The 24,238-nt window shown below is 37.9% G+C and overlaps 1 protein-coding gene across 2 annotated transcripts in view; it reads left to right on the forward strand.

Annotated features, from left to right (window-relative positions):
• The window catches only part of cdh4 (cadherin 4, type 1, R-cadherin (retinal)), a 324,747-nt gene that overhangs the window by 271,648 nt on the left and 28,861 nt on the right, over window positions 1–24,238 (forward strand). For both annotated transcript variants that reach the window (XM_017712252.2, XM_037532428.1), the window contains one exon: window positions 8,923–9,060. In XM_017712252.2, the coding sequence (XP_017567741.1) occupies window positions 8,923–9,060 (138 nt within the window). The remainder of the gene's footprint in view (window positions 1–8,922; window positions 9,061–24,238) is intronic.

The following is a 24,238-nucleotide window of genomic DNA, read 5'->3' on the forward strand; positions in this document are numbered from 1 at the left end:
TAATGATGTTCTAATCATTTGCAGCTGTAATAATTTTAGGCATTTTAAGGAGTAATAAATATGGGGGTGTTCGAATGTCTTCCTCACAAGAAAATTGCAGTTCTGTTTTTTACATTTTACAAATTGTTTTTTCTAAGACATTTCTTCAGTTTTATTTGTTATGTTACCTTTATCTCTCAACATTGTTACAACAATGTTACAATGGAGATCAAATGCCCTTATGTTTAAATGTTTAAAAAGACAAAGATTTTCATGGGGTGTTCTCATCTTTTCACATGACTATCTCTGACCTCCTGTTGGACAGACTTGACTTTAATAATCTGGTTAACTCATATAAATGTTACTGTAATTTTCCTACAATATTTAAAAGTAAAAAAGTAAAACAGTACAACACAACTACATTAGTAATTACAAATAAGAGGTAAAAATGTAAAGGAAACAAGACTCTACACAACAATAACTTTTCATCAAATTCGGATCAAAATTACATATCTCTTCTTCCATGTACAAATACAAATGTGGCTTTTGTTTAATGTTTAGGATTTGCAATTTCAATGGTAAGCTGAGTGAGAATTAATTAATATCACATTACACAATGGTTGTGTTATCTCGAGCAGTAAATTTCAAGGCAGAGGCCTTCGACTTAGGACCTTGTATCCACTTTCAGGATATGAATTTTTACTCACTGGTAGGTATTATGACACTATGTAGCCAGTTAATTACATTAACTGTTCAGTTGACTATGAATGATAATACATTCCAGGACTGGAAACTAGATTCAGATTCCAGAGTTGAAACCTAAGACCAAAGGGTTCTGAGGTTTAACTGAGAAATCCTGCTTTGTGCAATACCCAAGCCAACAGTTCTGAAGTTCAAGCCATCTCACCTTCAGATCCAAGTCCAAGTCCAAGACTAGGTCTTAGCCTGGTCATAATCTGGAAGTCTCAATTCAAAGAAAATTGAATCCAAGTTTCAAATACTAAAAATTACAACTTGAATCCAAGCAGAATTCTACATCACTGGCTGACTACATCACCAAAAAAAAATTAACTAAGTGCTTCAGATTTAAATAACATTTTCATTTGCAAGCTAAAGTGGTATAAATTAGGCCTTTTTGAGCTTTTATTTGGAGTTGTTCTAATTTTAACATGGCTGCAGCACCTAACTTGAAATAAGCACAAGTAAACAGTGCTAAAACAATGCATTTGACCCTTTATTCACCTTCGTCTTCTTTCGGCAGCCGACAGCTTCTCAGACCAAATTATCTTTGCGATGGCAGCTTGTTATTTGTTGTTCATGACGCTCATGATTCATTCGCATGACATTGTTGATTATGATGTACACGTGTGGGTCGTTTCAGAGCACAAGAGCACAGAGGACAAGATATGTGTCACCTACCCATGCTAATGTAAACCATCAAATTAGATGAGAAAAATCTGAATTGAGCAATGAAGTTTGTACTGTGAATGTAGCCTGTGGTCTTAGATCAGATACATGCAGCCAGTGGGAATTGATTATGGTGGGTTTGAGGGTGTGACCAAGCAAAGACAAGGAAGCAGCTTCATGGAGTTAAAAAGGTGAGTTTAATGACTCACTAAAAGGAATGAACTATTTACAAATTAGTTCACTGCCTTGTACAGAGATCTCCCCAACAGCCTTCTTATCAACACCAACATATGAACAATCAATGCCAAAAGACTGGGATTAGAACCAGAAAAAAAATCAGAATTAGGCTTGTAATGTGAATGTAGACTTACATGATTTAATAGGCTTACATAGTTGCACATGATCAAACACAATTGTTGTCTTTCAGTTTACGTCTTTTGACAGGAATTATGTTGAGGTGACATATTTTATGTATGTGCAATGGACTGACACATTTGAATCATGTAAATTCAAAGGCCCGTTTTTTCAGTGTACTGTTACCCACTGTTGTATCCGTACTGAATGCCTGCATTTGCTTAATGGGCTCACTGACAGCCCAGAAGAGCCAGTTCTCCGCTAGAGCAGCATTTAATCAAACGCTGTGGAAATGTCAGTATCCTCACCATAGGACGTAGTGTCAGATGGAGCTATGGCAGGGTACTGAGGAGAGATGAACAATTTATCACAGACTTACACACACATACTCACACGTCCTCATCAGGAGGGCAGAGCTCTTTCATCAGTTGCAGTAGCCTAATTGGAATATTTATGCAGTAATTAGTGAAGTGAAGAAGCCTTGTGCAGTAGCATTGCGCTGGTGGGACTAGAGGTTCTAGAGGTTGTGTCATAGCGTACCGGTCAATGCAGCATACCAATTAACCCTGCCCACCAGAGAGTAACTGACCTCTGCTCTCATCTCACACACATGAACATACACACATGTTCACACACATACACATACAAACATACAGACACATCCACCATGCACTTTTTACTAGGAATACAATCAGAAATCTCTCGGTTTATTTCTTTCCAGCAACATTTTTGAATATTTATGGGTTTAATTCCAAACTGATCGCTTTCAGATTAAATGTTGTGTGACAAATGTTGTTATAACTGAAGCTGGCCCAAATAATACTTGAACATTCGTTCATTAAGTTGGTATCCATTTTTCTATTTAGTATTCAAAAGTGTTGTCTTTTTTCAGCCACAGAACTTGTGGCAACTTCATCAGCACAGGCTTTTAAATAAAACAGTGTTTGCGAATACAGTCATTTGCAATAGTTTGTGCAACACTGGTTAAATTACATGTTTTGCTGATTTTTAAGTAAAAACAAGTTGTATATGAAAGATGTTAAAAATAAATAAAGCATCACTGGTTTATTTTAGAGCACATCATTAAACCATGCCAGGCAGGAACGTCATCTCACCTTACAATGTGTTGCTTTCCACAGTTACCCATTCATTAACCCTTACGAGATTTATATCAAAATTAGTCAGAATGCCCAGAATGCCCATTCAAGCCAACCCTATTTATAACATAAATATTTTTAGATTTAGTTTCTAGTCTGCTACAAGGTAAGTGTATGTATCTACACTCATTGACCATTTTATCAGAACCAACTACCACTACTACTGACTGTAGCCCATCTATTGCCCTCCTTTTCACACAACAATGGAACCACAGCAGCACTGCAGATAAAATATAATTTGGTTGCAAATGATGTCCACACTGACCATTGTACAACAAATCAGAGCTCTGTGAACTATTGTGGTTTCTAACACTATATAAAAGGTACACATGATGTATGTGTTACATGTACTCTTATTTATGTTTTTTCTTGTTCAAAAAGGAAGTTGGTGACACACACTACAATAAAATTCCTGGATTTTTGACCTGGTTAGATCACAAAAGGATTAAAGGATAAAAGCAAATTCAACAGCAGAATGGCCCCTATTTATGTCAGCCATAAAGTAGACCTTTAAGCAGTGTTTATAGTAGATATAGACTCTAAAGATTCAATGCTTTATTTTAGGGCTAATTCTTCACCCATCAAGCATTGCTCTGAGTAAATGCCAGTGCCACTGGTACAGATTTCTCCTCCTCTGCTGCTGGAGGGCTATCTCTTTATGCAGGTTTCTCCACCTTTATCTCCAACCCCAATTAAACTTGCCTAATCCAGCTAATGAGAGTCTTCAAGACCATCTGGTCACTAGAGCCAGGTGTGTTCAATTAGGAATTGAGGAGGGTAGCTGTCCAGCAGCAAGATTGGAAATATTAGCACTGGTGTTTATTCAAGCATTTTTCAGGTCTGGGAATACCAGCGCTTGCTTTTCTTCTTGAGGAACGTTTCTCTGGCTTGAGATACCAGTTCTTGCTTTGTTCTTGAGGAACATTTCTCACGTGTAAAAGTACCAATGCTTGCTTCTCAAGGAGTATTTCTCTGGTCTGAGATACCAGCACTGGCCTTCCCACTCCATTACCATTTACTCGATCTGAGATACCAAAATGAGTTTTTTTCTTCAAGTGCATTTCTCACGTCTAATACCAACACTTAGCCTGATTTTTCTCCTGCAGCACCATTTTGTTGTAACAGACATCAACACTGGCTTTTCTTCTCAGGGACCATTTCTCTGGTATGAGATTCTAGCACTGGCCTTTGTTCTCCGAATTGACATTAGCACCAGCAGCTTGACGGCTAACAGGCTGAGTAGCGAAGTGATGGACGTGAAGCTGCAAAATTATGATCAACATGAGTCATCCCAGCATAAGGCTGTTATTACGGGTTGTGAATAATTGCTCTGAATGGGCATATGTTATGAGCCAGCTTGCTCTTTTTTCGAGCTCTTAGTGGAAGATAAAGCGGCGTGCTCTTGCTGGGCTCCTAATGAGCCTCTGGCAATATTTCGTCTGCATTGTTTTGCTCCCTCCTCCAGAGTGCACGTCTGTTAGGGGCCCTAACTGTGGCAGAGCAGTGGGAGTCCGCACAGGCCAGATTGTCCAGGCTGTTGCTTTTCTTCACCTGTACCTGCCCAAGGCTCTGTGTGTGCATGCACGTGTGTGTATGCGTGGCTGCTGGTGTCAAGTCTGGGTTAGAATGTGTCCGCTCTGCTACGCTTGATTTAAGGAATCGATCGGCACTGTGTGTGTGTGCGTTTGACTACCTCTGTGTGTGAACAGAGGAAAATCAGAAATCTGTAGTGGCTCGCTCTTCCTATTTCTTCCTTTCTCTTCCTTCATTCTCTTGCCTCTCTTTCCTCTCTCTCTGTCTGTCTCTCTCGCTCTCATTCTCCATCCTCTCCCTTTCTCTCTCTCACCCAGCCAACTCTTTCCTCTTCTATTTGCAGACTGAGAGGTGTGTAGAAGTAGACAGGTCAGGGTCCAATGGGCTGTGAAATGTTCTTCATAACAGTTGACTCATGTGCATGTGGAGGGAGGTAGGCAGGGGGCACTCACTGGTGTATATGTTCATATTTTTATGTACTCTGTACACTGAGTTGCCACTTTGTTCCTACATTCTGGTGATCATTGTCTATTGTGTGGTAGCCAGTTTCACATTTGGGCCACTAAAACTGAATGGCTGGTTGCCTTGGAGATTTTTTTTGCATTTTGATTAACTGCATCAAATCTGATTTTGTGAGAATTTGGCAACTGTAACTGCTGTGATAGCAAATGTGACAACAAGTATTCTTATTAATGGAAAATTTAAATAAATATGGCCTTTTACACAACAACATCTGATTGATTAACTGAGGCGTGCTTGTTTATTGTAAAGGTGATGTGTAAACAATAAATATTTATTATTCTGGTCACAAATTCTTAATTTTAGTCACTAGATTGAGTGACCAGTGCAAATTTTATATCTGTCAAAAACAGTGACCATGTAGGTGCACTTTGTAGGTTTACAGTTACTGACAGTAGCCCATCTGTTGCTGCAGTGTATTAGCCCTCCTTTACCTCTTCCATCAGTGGAGAGGGACCACCACAGGATAAGCACTGTCCATATATAATTTGTCTAGTAATATATTTCACATTTGGGCTCTTACAGACTTTACACTGCATTCTCCCAATTCAGTTTTTCTGCTTGCTTTATTCCTCATCTTTAGATTCATCAACTTAAAATAGCTTTTAATCTGGCATGGCCTGGAGCACTGTTGACAGAATTTAACCCTGAGGTCCTCGCTTGTGAGAAAATGGAAGTAAATAATAAAGTCAGTAATTTCAGGAGAGGACAGTTTGGAGCAGCCTGAAGGACATATATTTATATTTATATTTATATTTAATTTTGCCTGAATATTTTTTATGTTATATGCATTGAAATTGAGCTTTAGGATGATCTAAATCAGCACGGCACAGCAGGAGAAAAGTGCAGTACATAAGACTAATGTAGTGGATGTAGTTCAAAAGCATTGTGTGAAGTATAAACCTGTTAAAGCGGAATTTAAACTTAATTTTAACAGCTGACTATTTAAGATTATTATAAGATTTTTATTGTCTTTTTTGTCTGAGATCTAATGATGAGTATTATTGTCACTATGCTGTCATTTAAGCAGCAGTTTATGAGGGTTTATTAATCATTGGGTGATGATGTGGTGTGGACAGAATTTTATTATACTCACGTTATTTTCAGACTTGACGATGTGGATCAGGTTGGGTCAGGTTTTTATCTCCAGTGCTGACTGTAAATTTTGCACATGTACCCTGCCATTTGAACTGTCTTTTAAACATATTTTTAAAATGTCATTTTTTAAAATATAATATAGTGTTAATACTGTACACTGTGATGCATTTTTATACCGAATGCTTACTTCAATGTCAATGGTGAGTTGCGAAAAGTTGGCCTACCAAAACATCTAGCCAACAGTGGTCCTGTGGTCAGGACTAGATGATGATTAGCCTAACTGTACATCAACAGAAGACCTTTCGCCTTTAACTGTGCACCTACAAAGTGTAATAACAATGTTGGTGTTGAGTGGCTAGTAAATGTATGTATATATGTCATTGTGGGATTGATGGTTAGTTTGAGACTTTTCTCTGTCTCGCTCTGCAAGCTGAACGAGGCTGAATGAATGAATTTAGACTGACCCTGTGTGCTAGCTTGCCCGAACATTGGCCTTGATCACTCCCGCTGTCTCCGTTTGAAAACGGTGATTGTGGATTAATTACACTGTGATTTGTTTCACCTTCTCACTGCAGTGCATAAGGGAGCTGCTATCGATATTTCATTATGTGTGCATAATAAAAGGCCGCTGGCCACTGTTGAGCTGTGGATCTGGCTGCTGCAGTAACATGCACATGCTGCTTTAATGAGCGGTCAGGCCGGGCCAGAGTGTTCCGCTGGAGGTTAAGTGCTTTGGAGCGGCCCCTCTAAAGAGCCTCGGACCTGCCTGCCTCTTAAATACACTGACCATCAGTGGGAGAGAGGGGGAGTGTGTGTAAGGGGTGTTAAAACGTACAATGTGAAGGTGGCAATTGGCTATACTGGCTATACTGCTTATTTTTCATGATTGATCTGCATTTGTGACAGAATGTCTACATTTTGTATTTATATAAATAATTTTCATATAAATAAATAGAAACTTTTTATGTTTTAAAGATTATGTGAGAGTGTAGTGTGTTCACAGTGCTGTGCAGAGGTCAGAGACTCCCCTTTTATTTATTTTATTTCCAGTGATTTAAGTACAAGTTTTTCATTGTTCAGCATCAGGAGAAAACAGAAAACAGAAAATGATATGTAAGCCTCAGCAACTACATATTCCAATATACAATACATTTTCCAATACTCCAATAAATTTTCAGCACCATGGACAGCAAACAGCTTTGGAATAGATGTCGGAGAGGATTTTTCACTGCATTCACTGCATTCAGGGCCATAAAAATGGTAAATTATTCTAAATTTTAATTTTTGAGTCATGGGTGGTGACTACTAGACTGCATTTAACTTAACAAATCAATTTGATTCGTCTTTGAAGCACAGAAATGTGTTTCACTGCTGCAGGTTAAAATAGACAAAACACTATTAATAGCATGCAGTTTAATTAAAACACTGAATAAGGCCACGATGTGTTATAATGTAATAATGTAATAAAAATCAGGAGGAATATTTTTGTGGATATCCAAACTGTTCTCAGTATTTGTTTACTTAATTACATATTTTAATAAGATGTGTGCAGTTTCAAATAAAAAAATTAAATCAATTGTGCACTATGTATTTAACAAAAATAATTATTGTCTTTAACTACAGAGAACATGTAATGCAGAGTGATAAGGCGGGCGCACCTGCTGAGATAAGCGAGTTTTATTCAGGGCAAATCCAGGGTCATGGTCAAAATGGTCCAGGTTCAAATAGCCAACACGAAGAGAATGAGGGTCAGACATGACAAAAGAACATAAGCAAAATAAACACCAAACACTTCAATCAATTCATGAAACATAAAACACATTTAGCGCATACAGACAGCACGTCAAACAAGCATACAAAGACCAACAACGACAAGAGGCAAACACAGGGCATAAATACAAGAGGGCTAACAAGGGATAACAAGACACAGGTTGAAACACAGGTGGGAACAATCAGGGGCGGGGTCTGAAAACAAGGGGGCCGAACTGAATCACAACAAACACACGTGGACGATCAGAAAGTAAACAAAAACACATGGAGGAATGGGAGGAACCAGTCGTGACAGAACAGTTCGCCATACAAGGCAATGAATTTTCTCATTTTTTAGTCATACTTTGCACTGTAGCTCTGTTCTTTGTCAGTCTTTTTCATAATTTATGTAACTGTGGCTACAGATGGCATCAGTGTTCTAATGTGGACTTTCTGCTTCTGTTGTTTTACTTTGTTCTGTGCATTGAGTAGAGTGTTATGTTTTCAAATGGAATCAAACCAGTAGTGAAATCTACCCTCTCTTGATATTTAGCATGAACATTGGTTACAAATTGCAATGTCCCACAAAGAAACTGTGAAATGGTTCCACACAGCCAGCATACTACTCCACTGTTGTATCAGCTCTACTGTTGACCTGATGCTTAAACTGTTTGAACAAATCTGTGCTGATTGATGCTGCAGAATGAAGAATGAACAATGTTTTTAATCACTGTTTCTCATTTTCATTAGCATTCATGGTATTTGTAAAGTCTGTACTGATAATTGACAAACTTTTACACTTTGTTACAGGCCTCTTTAATCTTTTTTTCCCTAAAAACTGACATTGCCTTTTGTTACTTTTTTTTGCCAAAAATGTTCAGTGGGTGTAATATCAGTGTGTCCTTAATTTTTATTTATAAATGTGTTTATATTTTTATTATTAAATTATAAAGTCATACATTTTAAAGTTGGGATATTTTAATACTATCAATTTAAAATGTGCATATTTCAATAGTAAAAATTGTTACAGTGCCCATAATTTAGATGCATATTTGTGTGTATCTGTGTTAATGTGTATTTTGTTATATTTTGTGTTATATTTCATTTTTCTCTTTGTTGTTTGCAGAAAGTCTCTCAGTACACACTGATAGTGCAGGCTACAGACATGGAGGGCAGTCTGAGTTTCGGCCTGTCCAACACAGCAACTGCACTAATCACTGTCACAGACGTCAACGACAACCCTCCAGAGTTCGACACCAAAACAGTGAGTAGCTTCACTTCTAGATCGTGAAAAGTAAAAGATTAAAGCTTGATACAGATCTGTTATGTTATTTCTGTTATTCTGAAAAATGAAATAACAAAAAACAGGCAAGTCCAATTTTGCTGGACCACCATGTTATTTGTGTAACACAGATGTGTAAGGCAGAGGATACAAAAACTAACAATTTACTCCACCAGCCTATAATGTCTGGATGTCCACTTAGAATTTTTAGAATTATTTGACACTTTTTGTCAATACAATTCATGCTACTACCACTAATAATAATCTGATATAATAAAGCAAACAGACAAAAATCTGTAATAATAATTCTGACATGCTCTATGTATTTTATGAATTTTATGAAGAAATCCATGAAGACTGATTTAGTTAGCTCTCTAGGTAGGTCTAAAATAGCAGAGGCAAGGACTGTCATTAGCATGATAACACCTCTAAGATGATTTCCACTTACAGAAATGTCTAAATTTGTTGCACAGGATCATGTATAAAGTCAAGCAAATGTACTTTTTTCTCTTAAGCATGTAATAAAATATGAGCAAAAACCAACTGTACTCTAGTATATAGGCTGATAGTGTTAGCATTAGAGCTTTCAATACATTGACAAACTCATTACAGTATGAATTCTAAAAATAGTGATCAACACATCAAAATACTATTAAAGCTTACATTATAGTGCACATTGAGGCTATGTGCTAGTGCTTGAAAATTTAGCCTCACATGAAAGAGTGAAAAATTGCTATATACTGAAGGTGAGAATTTCCACCTAAATTCAGATAAACAGCCCAGATAAACATGTACTCATAGCTGTGTTACTGCTCTATCAGGAGCAGCTGTTGTGTTTTTTGTCAGACCCATGACATGTTGCAATGACTGTGTTCTGCTGTATTTTATTATGTGTATATTAGCCCCACATTTAATGTTTGAGTATGAGGACAGTGGCATGGCTTTGTGATGATCAGTCAGTCAGTAAGAGGTGATTTTCATAGGCTGGCAGTCCAGAAAAAGAAAATAACTACTTACACTAGTTAGCCAGCCTTCTGATTGTTTTTTTGAGTTGGAAGATGTGAAAAGCAGATTCTTGTAGCCAAACTCAGGTAAAAGTAAAATTACTTTAATTTAGTTATGTTTAGTTAGGTACCATTACAAGGAAAATGTGCTCATGAAGTAGGAGTGTAACAGAGAGTTGCTGAGTTTTAGAGCTGATTTTAATAATATTCATTATTATTAAGTATTTGCTTATGTTTGGCCCAAAATGAAATTCTCAGGCTATTAAAGTCTATAAAAAAGACTTTTTCTTCCAATCATGTTTGTGCAAAAAACAACCACACCAAAAGAAACGCATGTCCTAAAGAACTGTAATCGAATCAAATAGTGAGGTGAGTGATCTTCTTTTCCTGGAGAAAGCTTATAAACTAGCTAGCAAAACGCTTTGGTTGGCTAATGGAAATATTTTCCAAGATGTAACCTTTTCTGTAAGATGTGGTGCACAACACACATCTTTTTGCTTAATTGGAGTTTTTTTTTTTATGCAGGGCTTTTTTGCCATCCTAACGTAATGATACAGAGGTACTAACTTAATGGTACATCCATGGACTAACGACAAGCCTGTTGGACAATGTTAACAAGCACAGTATTGCCCCCTACTTTGAGCTCAGTCCTCATTAAGCAGTAGACTGGTTTAGAAATTTCACACCCTAAAAAGTGAGCGCTCCCACCCACATTTAGCCTATGATCTCTCATGGCTGTCCCCAGATGTTCATCGTTACCATATCAGGTCTGGCCCTGCGAGATTGTTCTGTAACAGGATGTGAGTCTTACCACCTCTGCCAATCTGTCAAGGAAACACACACACGTTCAACTTGTGGCCTCTGAGCTGTGCGTGAAATTCTCAGTGTTCACACGATATGCATGTAAGAGGCAAAATAGGACAGAGAGAGAGAGAGAGAGAGCAAGAGCGTGTAACTGAGAGAGCTAACAGATCAGACACACTCTTTGTTGTCTCTCTCTTCCCATTCTCTCTGTTTTGTGCTGGTGCCAGTATAGCCTCAGGTGGCTGTGGTTTGTCTGCAGGCATCTGGCTCCTATCCTTCTCTCTCTCTCACACACACACACACACACACACACACACACATAGCTCCTAGCCCTGCTTTTCACGATGTTTGTTTCTGTCAGCCTTCATCTCCCTCTCTCTCCTTCTCTCTCACTCTCGCTTTTACCATCCATCTCTCTCTCTCTCCCGCATGTGCTTTTTCTCTCATTCTCTGTGCCTATCCATCTCTCCTCTGCCATTTATCTCTCTCTCTCTCTCTCTCCCCCTCTCTCTCTCCCCCTCTCTTTCTCTCTCTCTCGTTTCTCTGCCCCTTCCCTCCCATCTCTATCAACATCCATCTCTTCTGCTCTCGCTTTTGCACTCATTCACTAATAGCCTTAGGCTTGTAACGTAGCATTTGGCATTGTATGATTTTAAATGATTTCTACCTTATTTCTCTTACCTTCCATTTTAGCACAAAGTTTTTATTGTCACCAAGGACAGTTTTTGAACAAGCATAACCACAAGTTCATTAATGTATTTTAGCACAGGTCACAGGTCAGCTAAAATACAACTGAAATGTAATTATAAAGACTGCATAGTTTTCGTAGTTCAAATGTTCAGGAAGAGAATTGACCTAAACATGCTCCACTCACAAATGCATTCTTTGACATAAATGGTTCATGAGGTTAGATAAATTATACCACCATAATGCAAGATTTGACTATTGTTTAGCATCATTACATAATGTTGAATTTTCAGTTTTAATGCTATGCTACCAAGCCTAACTGCATTGTTGTAGCTAATATAAACTAATTTTGTGAGGCTAGATGTGATCTCGGAACAAGAATTCATGTGTGGGGACAACTTGTGAAGTCCCAGGCTTATTACATACTAAGGCTTATAATTCAGTAATTACAGGGACTTCTATGCAAACTGCCTGAGCTATTTTGTTTTTGTTTGTATTTTGGTTATGGAAGTGTGTAATGAAACTGCTGGTGGGCCCTGGCCACGTAAGGGGTTAATTTTTATTGCTAGAAATAACATATAAGCAAGGGTACATCCCCTCTAAACTGCCCCCCCCCCCTACAAATTTCTCTAACTCATGCTCTTTTAACATCTGGAGTTATCAGTCACACACACAACACAGTAAGGGAAAGCTAGGGAAAAAAATGCTATCACTGGCTAATAGAAGAGTTTCTTCCTAAATGTTTATTTTTACCCGCAAGTAATGTGTTCTTCCCTATGTGGGGGACGTTTCAGACAAGCAAACTTTTGTTGCATCCACGGCAGGCTTGATGTCTCTTGAACAATGTTGACGAGTGCACCATCACCCCCTGCTTTGAGCTCTGCCTTTATTTTATGAGACATTGGATTTGTTTGGAAATTTCACCCTAATCAGAATTTGAATCACTTTATTTCATCAAGTATGTTACACATACAAAGGATTTGTTTTGGTTATTGCACAAATGTATGACATGTAACATACAGAATAGACCAGACAAGCACATAGAGTGTAATAAATGTTTAACTATGGCAATCTTGTATGGTTACACTGTAACTGTAGATTAGGGGCAGTTTTTGTCATGTATTCAAGCTAACATTAGCATGCTGGTAAATTTGTTGTTGCTTGAAATTAGTCCACCAGGCCAGACATGATCTTGTACCGACAATGTCCAAGGAACACTGGTAAACTTTCAAGCATTCACAATAAATGTGATTTATAACACACTTCTCTAAACAAAACTGAATATGTGTTCACTGGGAGACTTAAACCCCTCCAGAGGTAAAGCTCAGATGCAGCCCTAACATTTCGCCCTACCACTCTATCTCAACACAAATCAGGACACCCAACACCTAGGCATGAATGTGGGGTTGATTGCGGGGTTGGGGCAAAGGGTGAAATGGGTTGGGCCATAGTCCTTTTTTGCTCCACTATATCTCTGTCCTATCTGTTGTTCTAGTTAATCTTGGCTCATTTTTTATTTATATAGTGCCTTTCTCTCAGTCATGGTTGCTTTACAATTGTTTGAATAAGCTGGAATCTGTTTAGGCTTTCCACAAATAGTACTCCACTGAGAGGAAAGTGTGAACCAAGGTATCAGCATCTCTCTCACCAGGTCAGGGTGAAAGAGCAGCAACATTGTGAAGCTAATGAGAAGGGCTTTTAGTAAATACATCATATGAGGGTCAAAGATGTGGGAACACAAACTGTGCCAAAATTATGAGCATTAGCAGAGGGCTTAAACAGTTCAAAAGCCAATTTTGAGAGCAACAAGCAAAACTTTGTCAGGAATTAATTTAAGACAGTTGCAATTTGTCCTTTATAATAATTCATGGATACATTCAGTCTGGAGTGTATTATAATATTAAAAATAGGTCTCTATGTAACATTTGAAGCTAAAACCATATCACCAAATCAATCTCGCCAAGAGGAAACATATATGACGAAAAGAAAGGGGGTTAGGACTAATCCTTGAGGCACACCTCTGTCTTTAATGTTTTAGCCGTTCTGCCCTCTCTAGCTCTAATGTCCTAACTCTATCTTTGCTGTGTCTCTGACTCTCCTCATCTCTTGTTGCCTTGGCTTCAGTGCAGGAGCGTTTCAGAGTTTTGGCTGGGGCTGTCGGGGGAGTGTGTGTGTGTGTATGTGATTTTGTGATACATGCTTTGTCTCTGTGTGACTGAAGCACTGAGCAGGACAGAGCATAGAGCAGGGAGAGCACTTTGTGAGGATGAAAGCAGAAGTGTCCAGGCAGCCTCTTCAAAACATAACACCCACACACACAGAAACACACAAACACACAGAGATTATTATTAGCGGAATGTCTAGGACAATACAGTGACTTAAAATTAACACCTTATTGTGACCAATACCAATATCATAAATAATTAATTGAAAAGAATTATTTTAATGTTTTACATCACTTAATGTTCTTTACATTGTTCAGCTGACACTAAAGACAAATAAAGGCATAATAGCAGGTGATAAGAAAAGAAAGAAAACGGATATGAAATTAATTAACAGCAATACCTAACAATGTTCAAGACCACTACCTAATGGTGAACTTGACACTAGAACATAGGTTAGTAGGAAAATATAAATAAACAATAAAAATAAATTTACACAAAAGGGATTGCCCCTCTTTCATTTGTTTCTTTGTCGTTTGGACTTCTGAACACATAAAGATACTAAAGCAATAAATATCTAACCAAATACAATATACACTGCTCAAAAAAATAAAGGGAACACTTAAACAACACAATATAACTCCAAGTAAATCAAACTTCTGTGAAATCAAACTGTCCACTTAGGAAGCAACACTGATTGACAATCCATTTCACATGCTGTTGTGCAAATGGAATAAACAGCAGGTGGAAATTATTGGCAATTAGCAAGACACACTCAATAAAGGAGTGGTTCTGCAGGTGGGGACCACAGACCACTTCTCAGTACCTTTCTGCTTTCTGGCTGATGTTTTGGTCACTTTTGAATGTTGGTGGTGCTTTCACACTCGTGGTAGCAGGAGACGGACTCTACAACCCACACAAGTGGCTCAGGTAGTGCAGCTCATCCAGGATGGCACATCAATTTCAGCTGTGGCAAGAAGGTTTGCTGTGTCTGTCAGCGTAGTGTCCAGAGGCTGGAGGCGCTACTAGGAGACAGGCCAGTACACCAGGAGACATGGAGGAGGCCGAAGGAGGGCAACAACCCAGCAGCAGGACCGCTACCTCCGCCTTTGTGCAAGGAGGAACAGGAGGAGCACTGCCAGAGCCCTGCAAAATGACCTCCAGCAGGCCACAAATGTGCATGTGTCTGTACAAACGATTAGAAACCGACTCCATGAGGATGGTATGAGGGCCCGACATCCACAGATGGGGGTTGTGCTCACAGCCCAACTCCATGCAGGACGCTTGGCATTTGCCAGAGAACACCAGGATTGGCAAATCGCCACTGGTGCCCTGTGCTCTTCACAGATGAAAGCAGTTTCACACTGAGCACATGTGACGTACGTGACAGAGTCTGGAGACGCCGTGGAGAGCGATCTGCTGCCTGTAACATCCTTCAGCATGACCGGTTTGGCAGTGGGTCAGTAATGGTGTGGGGTGGCATTTCTTTGGAGGGCCGCACAGCCCTCCATGTGCTCGCCAGAGGTAGCCTGACTGCCATTAGGGACCGAGATGAGATCCTCAAACCCCTTGTCAGACCATAAGCTGGTGCGGTTGGCCCTGGGTTCCTCCTAATGCAGGACAATGCTAGACCTCATGTGGCTGGAGTGTGTCAGCAGTTCCTGCAAGATGAAGGCATTGAAGCTATGGACTGGCCAGGCCCGTTCCCCAGACCTGAAAACAGTTGAGCACATCTGGGACATCATGTCTCACTCCATCCATCAACTTCACGTTGCACCACAGACTGTCCAGGAGTTGGCAGATGCTTTAGTCCAGATCTGGGAGGAGATCGCTCAGGAGACCATCCGCCACCTCATCAGGAGCATGCGCAGGCGTTGTAGGAAGGTCATACAGGCACATGGAGGCCACATACAATACTGAGTCTCATTTTGACTTGTTTTAAGGACATTACATCAAAGTTGGATCAGCCTGTAGTGTGTTTTTCCACTTTAATTTTGTGTGTGACTCCAAATCCAGGCCTCCATTGGTTAATAAATGATGATTGATGATTTTTGTGTGATTTTGTTGTCAGCACATTCAGTTTTGTACAGAACAAAGTATTCAATGAGAATACTTGAGAATACAATGAGAATAAGGGAAATTTTAATTCAGTTTACCAATACAGATCAAATGTCTAATTCACTGCTGCGTTCACAAATCAAGTCAACTTTATCATCATTTGCGATCTGATCATGTTGAGTTTTAAAAGAGATTGCCAGTTTCATCCCTTTATTGTATTAAATAAAAACTAGACCCACTGCAAAATACAAAAAGTTGTAAAGAAAAATGCAATAGCTGAAAAGTGAAGTACAATATAAATAGCAGAAACCCCACAAAAAGACTTGACTGAATCTATGAATGAATTCCTCACCTGTCTGCACAAATTGAGCAGCTGATGATGAGGCTCGCAGGCAGGCATACACAAAGCTAATGTTCTTTTTGTTTATTATTATTATTATTGTGAAAAGGAGCCACAGAAAAACACAGATAAAAATCAAGCTCTAACTCATTTTGCATTCTGCTGGTATAGATTTAAAGAAATCTTTAAATCCACCACAATTCAGTTAATAAATCATATTTGATATTATTTTACTAACTCTGTTTTGTAAGCTTACAGTACAAGGTGAAATAAGTTACTGGGTTAGTAATGTTACGTAACAGACAGTTAGCATTTGTCTTGTTATCTTAAAGACTACGGATTGACTCCTTTTCGATGTATAATTGTCAAGCCACGTCACCTACTACAGCTGTATGTGGGTTTAATTCTGAGTTTAATTTAATGTAGTAGCAGCTGAGGGGCTCGCTGTACAGGGCAGTGCTGGGAGTCAGTCTATGTGTGTATAACTTTAAAAAATTAGGTGGGTCATCTTCTGCTAAGAAGCAGATGCATTGATAACATAAATGATAAATGAGATGATTCATGTGCCCCAGAACACAGGCCTGTAGGCAACCACATACCCTGCTTATGTAGTCTCTATGTCACTGATCGGCCATCAGTATATCGCCCATTCCTAATTACTACCATTAGACCTCTCATTATTACCTGTATTGCTACCTCATCTCTTGAAGTACTGCTTTAAAACAGGGTAAACAAAACTGAATTAAACTAAAATTAAAGGAGACAGAAAGACAGAAAAGGAGAGGAAGAAAAAAAATAGAGAGAGAAAGCTCCTGTCTTTTTACAGTCCATCTTTTCTATGAGAAAATCATGCAATCATGCACTCAAGCCCACTTTGCCCTCTATCTCAGAGGCTGAGAAAGAAGGAAGGGAAATGAAGGGAGAGGGAGGGTGAGAATGACAGGCAAAAGTCAGGTGTGTTTATATGTGTCAAGAGGAAAATAGCTCCTTAATGTTAAAGAAACATTTCGCTCAAAAAAGCTGATATGGCTAATGACAAATGAACACGAATAGAGACCATTTAGCATGATCTCATTTGCAGGAAGCTAAGTGACCTTTACTTGCTTCCATTCATTTCTAACAACCGTATCACTGTCACAACATTACTTTCTCTTTGTAGGTAAAATACTGAAAAGGTGTACATTTTGTTCCTAAAACAAGGATGCTAGGGTAAAAACCGATTAAGACTCCAAAACGCCTCTCTCTGTCAGTCTAAACTCTCTGTATGTTATTTTTCCTTACCCTCTCACTCCCATTTGCACAGGGAGATTGAGCACTGTGGCAATGATCAGTGAGTATTTGCATATGACAGCAGCCTGAAAGACTGAACATCTTTCCGCAGGAGACGCAGAGAAACGTGAGCAAGCTAATTAAGGCAGATTGCTGGAAGGGATGTAAGCCATGCAGATATATTAGTTCCGATTTTAAAGACACCAGTATGTTTTATTCATTTCAGATGGGGAGGAAGCTGCTTCTCAGCTGTGGTAGAAACACAAATACAGCAGCTCTTTCCACATCTTGTTAAGGCACACAACAGTAATGATGATAATGAGATGATGATGATGATGATTCATAACCATCTATATGTAAGTATCTTTAGATTTGCTGTCATGAGATTCTGGTTTTAGACTGTAGAAAGAAACTACATACTGTCTTCTCATGGTATATGTATTCTGTCTAAAGTGGATTTTCAAGCATGTACTGACCAAAAGAACCAAAACTACAGTACACTGTTAATAACTCCAACTGCATTTTAACTGCAGCTAAATGTCCTATAATAAGCAATAAGCCACAGGAGGCCAGGCATCAGAGCTTTTGGACCGCAGTTAAAGAGAATTTTTTTTAGACATAACACAAGTGTCTTAATTGCTTTGATAAAACAGTAACAAAACACAGTGATAAAATACACCAGTGTTCAATAAACAATAAAAGTATTATTAGTGATAATTGTAGTTAACAGTTCTTCCCACTGTTAGTTCATTAACAGTTAGCTAGGGTTGCTAAGCAACATAACGGTTAAAGGTTGTTCCATAAACAACGAGTCACACCACAGATGTGTTTAAATGACTTGGCAAGGATACAGCAAGGTGTTTCAAGTTGGGGGTGTTAATGTTTAAAAAGCATGTATGTGATGATATCACACAAAATTATTTGCCTTTTTAAACTAATTTCCATCAAACAGAACATGTCAGTGACACACAACGGGGGGGAGGATTATTGTCGATAATAAAAACATTATATTACATTAGTCAAAGAATAAAGTTAAAAAACAATATGCTGCTTTGTGCCTTCAACACTACATAGGTTTTGGTTTGCACCTCAGCCTTCTTGTGTTTTAGCGACATGCCCCAAAAGCATCCGACAGTTTAATTAATACAAAATTCAGTTGGTGTGTATGGTAATTTATATAGTGTATATTGAGTCATTTTACTAGTGATGAACTGAAATGACTTGTTGTGTGGGACAAATTCATCTGAAAAAAATCCCCCAATAGGAAGAGTCTTTATAAAGACTTTTAACATTTTATTGTCATTCTGTTTTTGAGGTTGAAATTTTGTCATTTTTTACCATTTAATGCCCAAAATTTTTGATCCCTGATTTTTACTACAGCTTCATACATGCAGCAGCCAATCAGGTTTTATATGTCAACTGCAGAAAGAATGTGCTGGTTTAACAATGCCATGTAGTACTTACTCTTATTATTATCTGCCTTATCTACTCACTACTTTATAATGAAAAATAGATTAATTTCTTCTTTTACGTCTTACAAATCCAGCTGAATTATAATAAGAACTCTATAGTTCATTACATACTAAATCATGACATATTGACATACTGCTGATGTCATCTTGTAAGACATGGACAAACACCAGTGGATTAATATACTGCAAGTAGTTTTTGCAGAATGGCTTCTTTAACAATAGCAATGAAGCATTACATTCATACTAATGTGGTAGCACAGAGATGGGCTACACCTTGTATTTGTGTGTTTGCAGAGTTAATATCAGTAGTAGTTTTTTCACTCAGTTTGCCATAAATAATTTCTACTAGTAAAACATTATGTCCATGAGTTAATCGTGACACCACAGTGTTTTTGAGAGTGTTACTTGAATCCAAAAGTATTTAATGAATGGCTTTCTATCAGTTATCAGCTTACAGAAAACATAACCTGTTTAACTTTGCCAAATTCACTGAAACCTCAGTAAGTGGCTCTTTTATTATTTTAATCATTATTCTTTTTTAGTGTATCATCAAACTTTCATGTGAAACGAATTATCAGATATTTGTATTTAGTTATTACTTCATTAAAGGAATAATCCATGACATTTTACTCACGTAGGTAGAAAATTAATTAGAAAATGGTTCCTCCTGAAGGAAAGATATGGAGGTAAAAGAAAAAAGAAAGGGCAGCAGGGGAGAGAAAGAGAGATAGAGGTGATGGAATAGTGATGTGACACGTCGCTTGCTTGTTACGCTTTGATTGGTGGTTTTCAGTCCAGGGAAATTGAATGTGATAACTATCAGCAATGAGAAAGAACATCCTCTCTCACTCTGGGTCTCTCTTTCTTACTCTCTTCTGTCTCACATAGTTTTTTTGTTCAATGCAAGGACACACATTCATTTATGTGCCCCATGTGTATTATATATGTGTAGGTATCTATATGTATCTCCATCATAAATAAAGTCAGAGACCGCCCTTCATTTATTGAATTTCCAGTCAAAGCAGTCAACTATGTTATTCATTTTCAGGAGGTTTTTCTGAGGAGATTAGATATAAGATACTCCACTTGTATAATGAAGGAGAAAGATGGGTGAAAAAACAGGAGTTTACAAACCTGGAGAGAAAATGGGACTAAACCACCATACAAGGTAGACCCTGGTATACCTTGTATATCTGTCACCATCAGATAAACATTACTTTAAGCTTTCATCTTTGAGAGACAGTGGAAAATCAAGCTCCACTCTTGCCAGTTCAGCACTGTGTGTCTGAAAGCATGTGTAGCTGTCAAGAAGCATATTAATATTATAATAAGGCAAAGAAAAAGAAAATATGCAAACCAAACAAAAAAGCAACTGGTGTGCTCAGATAAATGAACTGACCAACCCAGAGTCCAGACCTCAATATCATTTAATGTGTTTACTTGAATCAAGAGATGCAGAAAATGCAACAAATGTTTAAAGACTGAACTGGAAATGTTCCTATTAAGTGTGTTTTCTGCTTCTTTAATGCTGAATTAATGAATAACTTGCACTTAATGGCTGCTTTGACTAGAAATGAAATAAAATGAAGGGTGGTTTCTAACTTCTGTACAGTACTGTATGTGCAGCCTAATCCTAAACCTATCCCCAATGGTCACCTCATTAACCAAAAAGAAGTGATTTTGCTCCTTCAGTTTTAAAGGTGAAACTGAGCTTTTCTGAAAAAGTATTGTAGAAAAATTCAGGGCAATTTTTTTTACTCCTGACTCCTGACATAGATCACCAAATACAAATTCTCTTTAAAAATCAACTTATTTTGCATAATTAAAAAGTTATTTATAACATTTGTGATCAGACATCAGCATCTGGCAGTAGACCATAATGCATCTCTATCCTTAGCAGCTCAGTCAGTAGTTCATTTTCAATCTACAAATCATCTGTGCCCAATTGTATGTGCCCCTTCCCTCTCTAATTTGAGCTCTAGTAAAAGAGCATTGCAGCCTCTGTGTGTGTGTGTGTGTGTGTGTGTGTGTGTGTGTGTGTGTGTGTGTGTGTGTGTGTGTGTGTGTGTGTGTGTGTGTGTGTGTGTATGTGTGCGTGCTTATCAGTAAGTGCACCTGGTCTGTTCAGACAGCAGGCAGCAACATGGACAGCGCACAGTCCTCTGATGGGCTCATCATTAAGGCCAGTCAGCATCACATCTCTCCCCTTTCTCTGTCTCTCTCTCTTTCTCTCCACCATCTCTTTCTCTCTCTTATTCCCTTTTGCTTTCCTCCTCTTTTTATCTCTGCCTCCTTCATCGTTGACAAATAAGCCCTAAAAAGTTCTTTCCTTCCTAAAAAGTTCCTTTTTATCATGTTTGTGCCTCTGATGTGAAAATGGGCTGTTCTGGCTTCTGTAGCTGCTCGATAAACAAGTAAGTGCGTGAGTTGGTGAGTGTCTGAGTAATAAGGCTGATCACTGAAATCAGTGCAAGGAGTATTATTACAATTTTCTACATTTGCTAAAAAAATTGTGTTCTTTGTTTTTTTAAAAAAAACAGTGCACAAAACCTTATGTTGATATGGATGAGAGCACATGGCCATGTACATGTGTGTGTGTGTGTGTGTGTGTGTGTGTGTGTGTGTGTGTGTGTGTGTGTGTGTGTGTGTGTGTGTGTGTGTGTTTGCCAGTAAAAGCTATATTTTACAGCCTTAGCATATAAAAGCCAGTAAAGCTATAAAATTAGAATAAACATAAACACAGTAAAACACAACCAGAATTTCTTTTTGACAACCCCAGCCATGGATTTTTTAAATTCCATCACCAACACACTTTTAATTTAACAAAATGAAATGTAATCATAAATAAATTAGAAATACACACACATGTGTATATATATATATATATATATATATATATATATATATATACACCCTGAGCACATTAGCAATCATTATTCACTCAGGGAAGGGATTAGTAGGACAACTGATATTACAAAATGTGTTCAATTATGCATTTACACCAGAGGGGTCTCCAAGTCCCCAAAACTTACATAGTGTTGTTTTAATGTCAGTGGTTGTTAGTGTTGGGTGATTGTGCTGTGATCAACAAAGTATTGTTTTTGCAAGGCAATTAGTGTTGGTGTTTTGATGGAATGAGGTTATTTTAAGACATTTTTGCTGTGCAACTGTAGAGCATTTTGGGTATAAAATGTATTTTGTATACAAATTGTTGTGCCAAGTTGCATTTTTCTGAGAAGTGTGTGAAGAGTTTTGAAACCTGGTAATGAGAATTGCTTTTTTGTATGATTGTAAAAAAAAAAACTAATTATGCAGTTATTAATGTATTTGAATCACAGCAGAGTCACTTAAATGCCTACGGTTTGAGAGACTGTGAAGCCAGAAACTTTGATAGGAGTATTTGAGACAACCCTGTGGACCCCCAAAATTGCTGTGATTCACTCATTTAATGAATTATGTTGTTTTTATGTTGAAATCCTTGGTTATGCTACAATGGACCCATGAACTGCATGAAATTCCAACTTGCATTGCACTGCATTGCATTTTTTTCTGGTCTCTTTGTAACTGTGTTGGTTTTTAAAGATTTAATATTTTAAGATTTAAGATTTAAATTCACCTCAGATAGTTTTAGTGCACTGAATCACACTGAATAGGTAGTGTTAATGGTAGGTATAATGGATCTGCTGAACAACATAGTCACAGGAGTGAAATCTAACATTCTCTGTTCACTTCACTGCAGTGAACTGATCTATTCAAATGCATTGTTTCTGTTGCAACCTGGGACAAACCAAAGTCCTTATAGGAAAGTCTGTCCACTCGACAGCCATCTTGGCATAGTCCCTGGGCAGGAATTTGTTCTGCTTGGTTCAAATAATGCTCTTTCAGCTTGTTCTGACACATATTTCCACCATGATTGGGAGGTTTTCCCACTTTCGGTGTAACCACTAAACCAATAGGCTCATTTTATTGAAGAGCGGGAATTTCCCCGTAAACAGATGCTATGTTGAGTGTTACAAGCTTTCTGATTCATTGTCCAGCCAGTAAACTATAATGTCTCTGGACAAGCTTTACAGAACACCATTCAACTGAAGGGCCATATCCTGAATTTTTCCTTTAAGCTCTGTCTCATTGGCTGCCCTGTATTGTGCCTCACTTAAAAAGCAGACCAGGCCAGAAAACTCGTTGTAACATCAGTGTGAATAGACGGAGCTAAACTGTATGCTAAACAGGTAATGTGTAAGGAAATGTGTTGCTTTTTTGTGACATCACGGAAACAGCTTAGTTTTTATATATGGACTGGGGAGATAACAGTATGATTTGAAACTTGATATATTGTTGCTGTCAGGACAAAACCTTTTGTTAGTTTTTTTTAACATCTTTTGAAAATGACAGGTGCCATTTACACATTTTGACATTTCATGACGTCAACTAATAGAAATGGTCCAAAATTACTTCAAATAAAATCTTACTACTTTAACACACATTGAAAAGGAAGAAGGTTTTTTTCCATGTCCTGCAGAGTTACTTTTCTTGGAGATGCATGATTTCCTCTAACATTATCAGTAAACTTCCAAGTCTTTAAAAAAAGTAAGAAAAAATTCCAAGATTTGGGCCCTTTAATGACAAATTGTAGCAACATTTGTTAAGATTTGCCACATAATATTGAGTTTGAAGTTGAAGCTGAGGAATGTGTTGTTTTAGCTGATGGAAACTAGATAAAATACAAAAGAAAACAATTTGTCATCATGTTAAAGTTTGCTTAACCACATAAAAATATACATAATCTATTCTAACAGTGTGACCTGTCAAATGCATTAAAATAAAAATTCATTTGATATAAAATAAAAATCACTTGAACACTCTAAATTTAGATAATTTGACAAAACCTCTGTAGTTTCTTATTAGACTGAATGGGATTTTTACCAATGCAAATGTGGAGACAAAAGAGGACATTTGTGGGCAGAGCATGCATAGTTTTGCATGGATGGCAATATAAAACCTCTATTTAATACAAGAATTTAGCAGCTCCTTGATCACTGATCACTGCGTGGTCACATACTATACTGACAGTGACCTTCAGCTTTAGGACTATGGAGATTACCAGAGATATACATTTTTTTCATTTTAAGAAAGATTTGAATTTAAAATTCTTACTCAGGTTTGAGGTGAACTAATATCTGTAGCAGATTCTTTCAGACTTCTGATGACTGAATTTTGAAAATCGATACCAACCATGTTATTTAAAGAAGTACAAACTGAAACATCTCCTGATTCAGTTCTGTTCATCTATTGCTGAGAGCATTCTCAGCCTGTTTGTTATGGGCTGGTGCAGAAATCCAGACATTCAAACTTGGAATAAGTTTC

The sequence above is a fragment of the Pygocentrus nattereri genome, chromosome 21, assembly GCF_015220715.1.
Source record: "Pygocentrus nattereri isolate fPygNat1 chromosome 21, fPygNat1.pri, whole genome shotgun sequence".
NCBI lineage: Eukaryota > Metazoa > Chordata > Actinopteri > Characiformes > Serrasalmidae > Pygocentrus > Pygocentrus nattereri.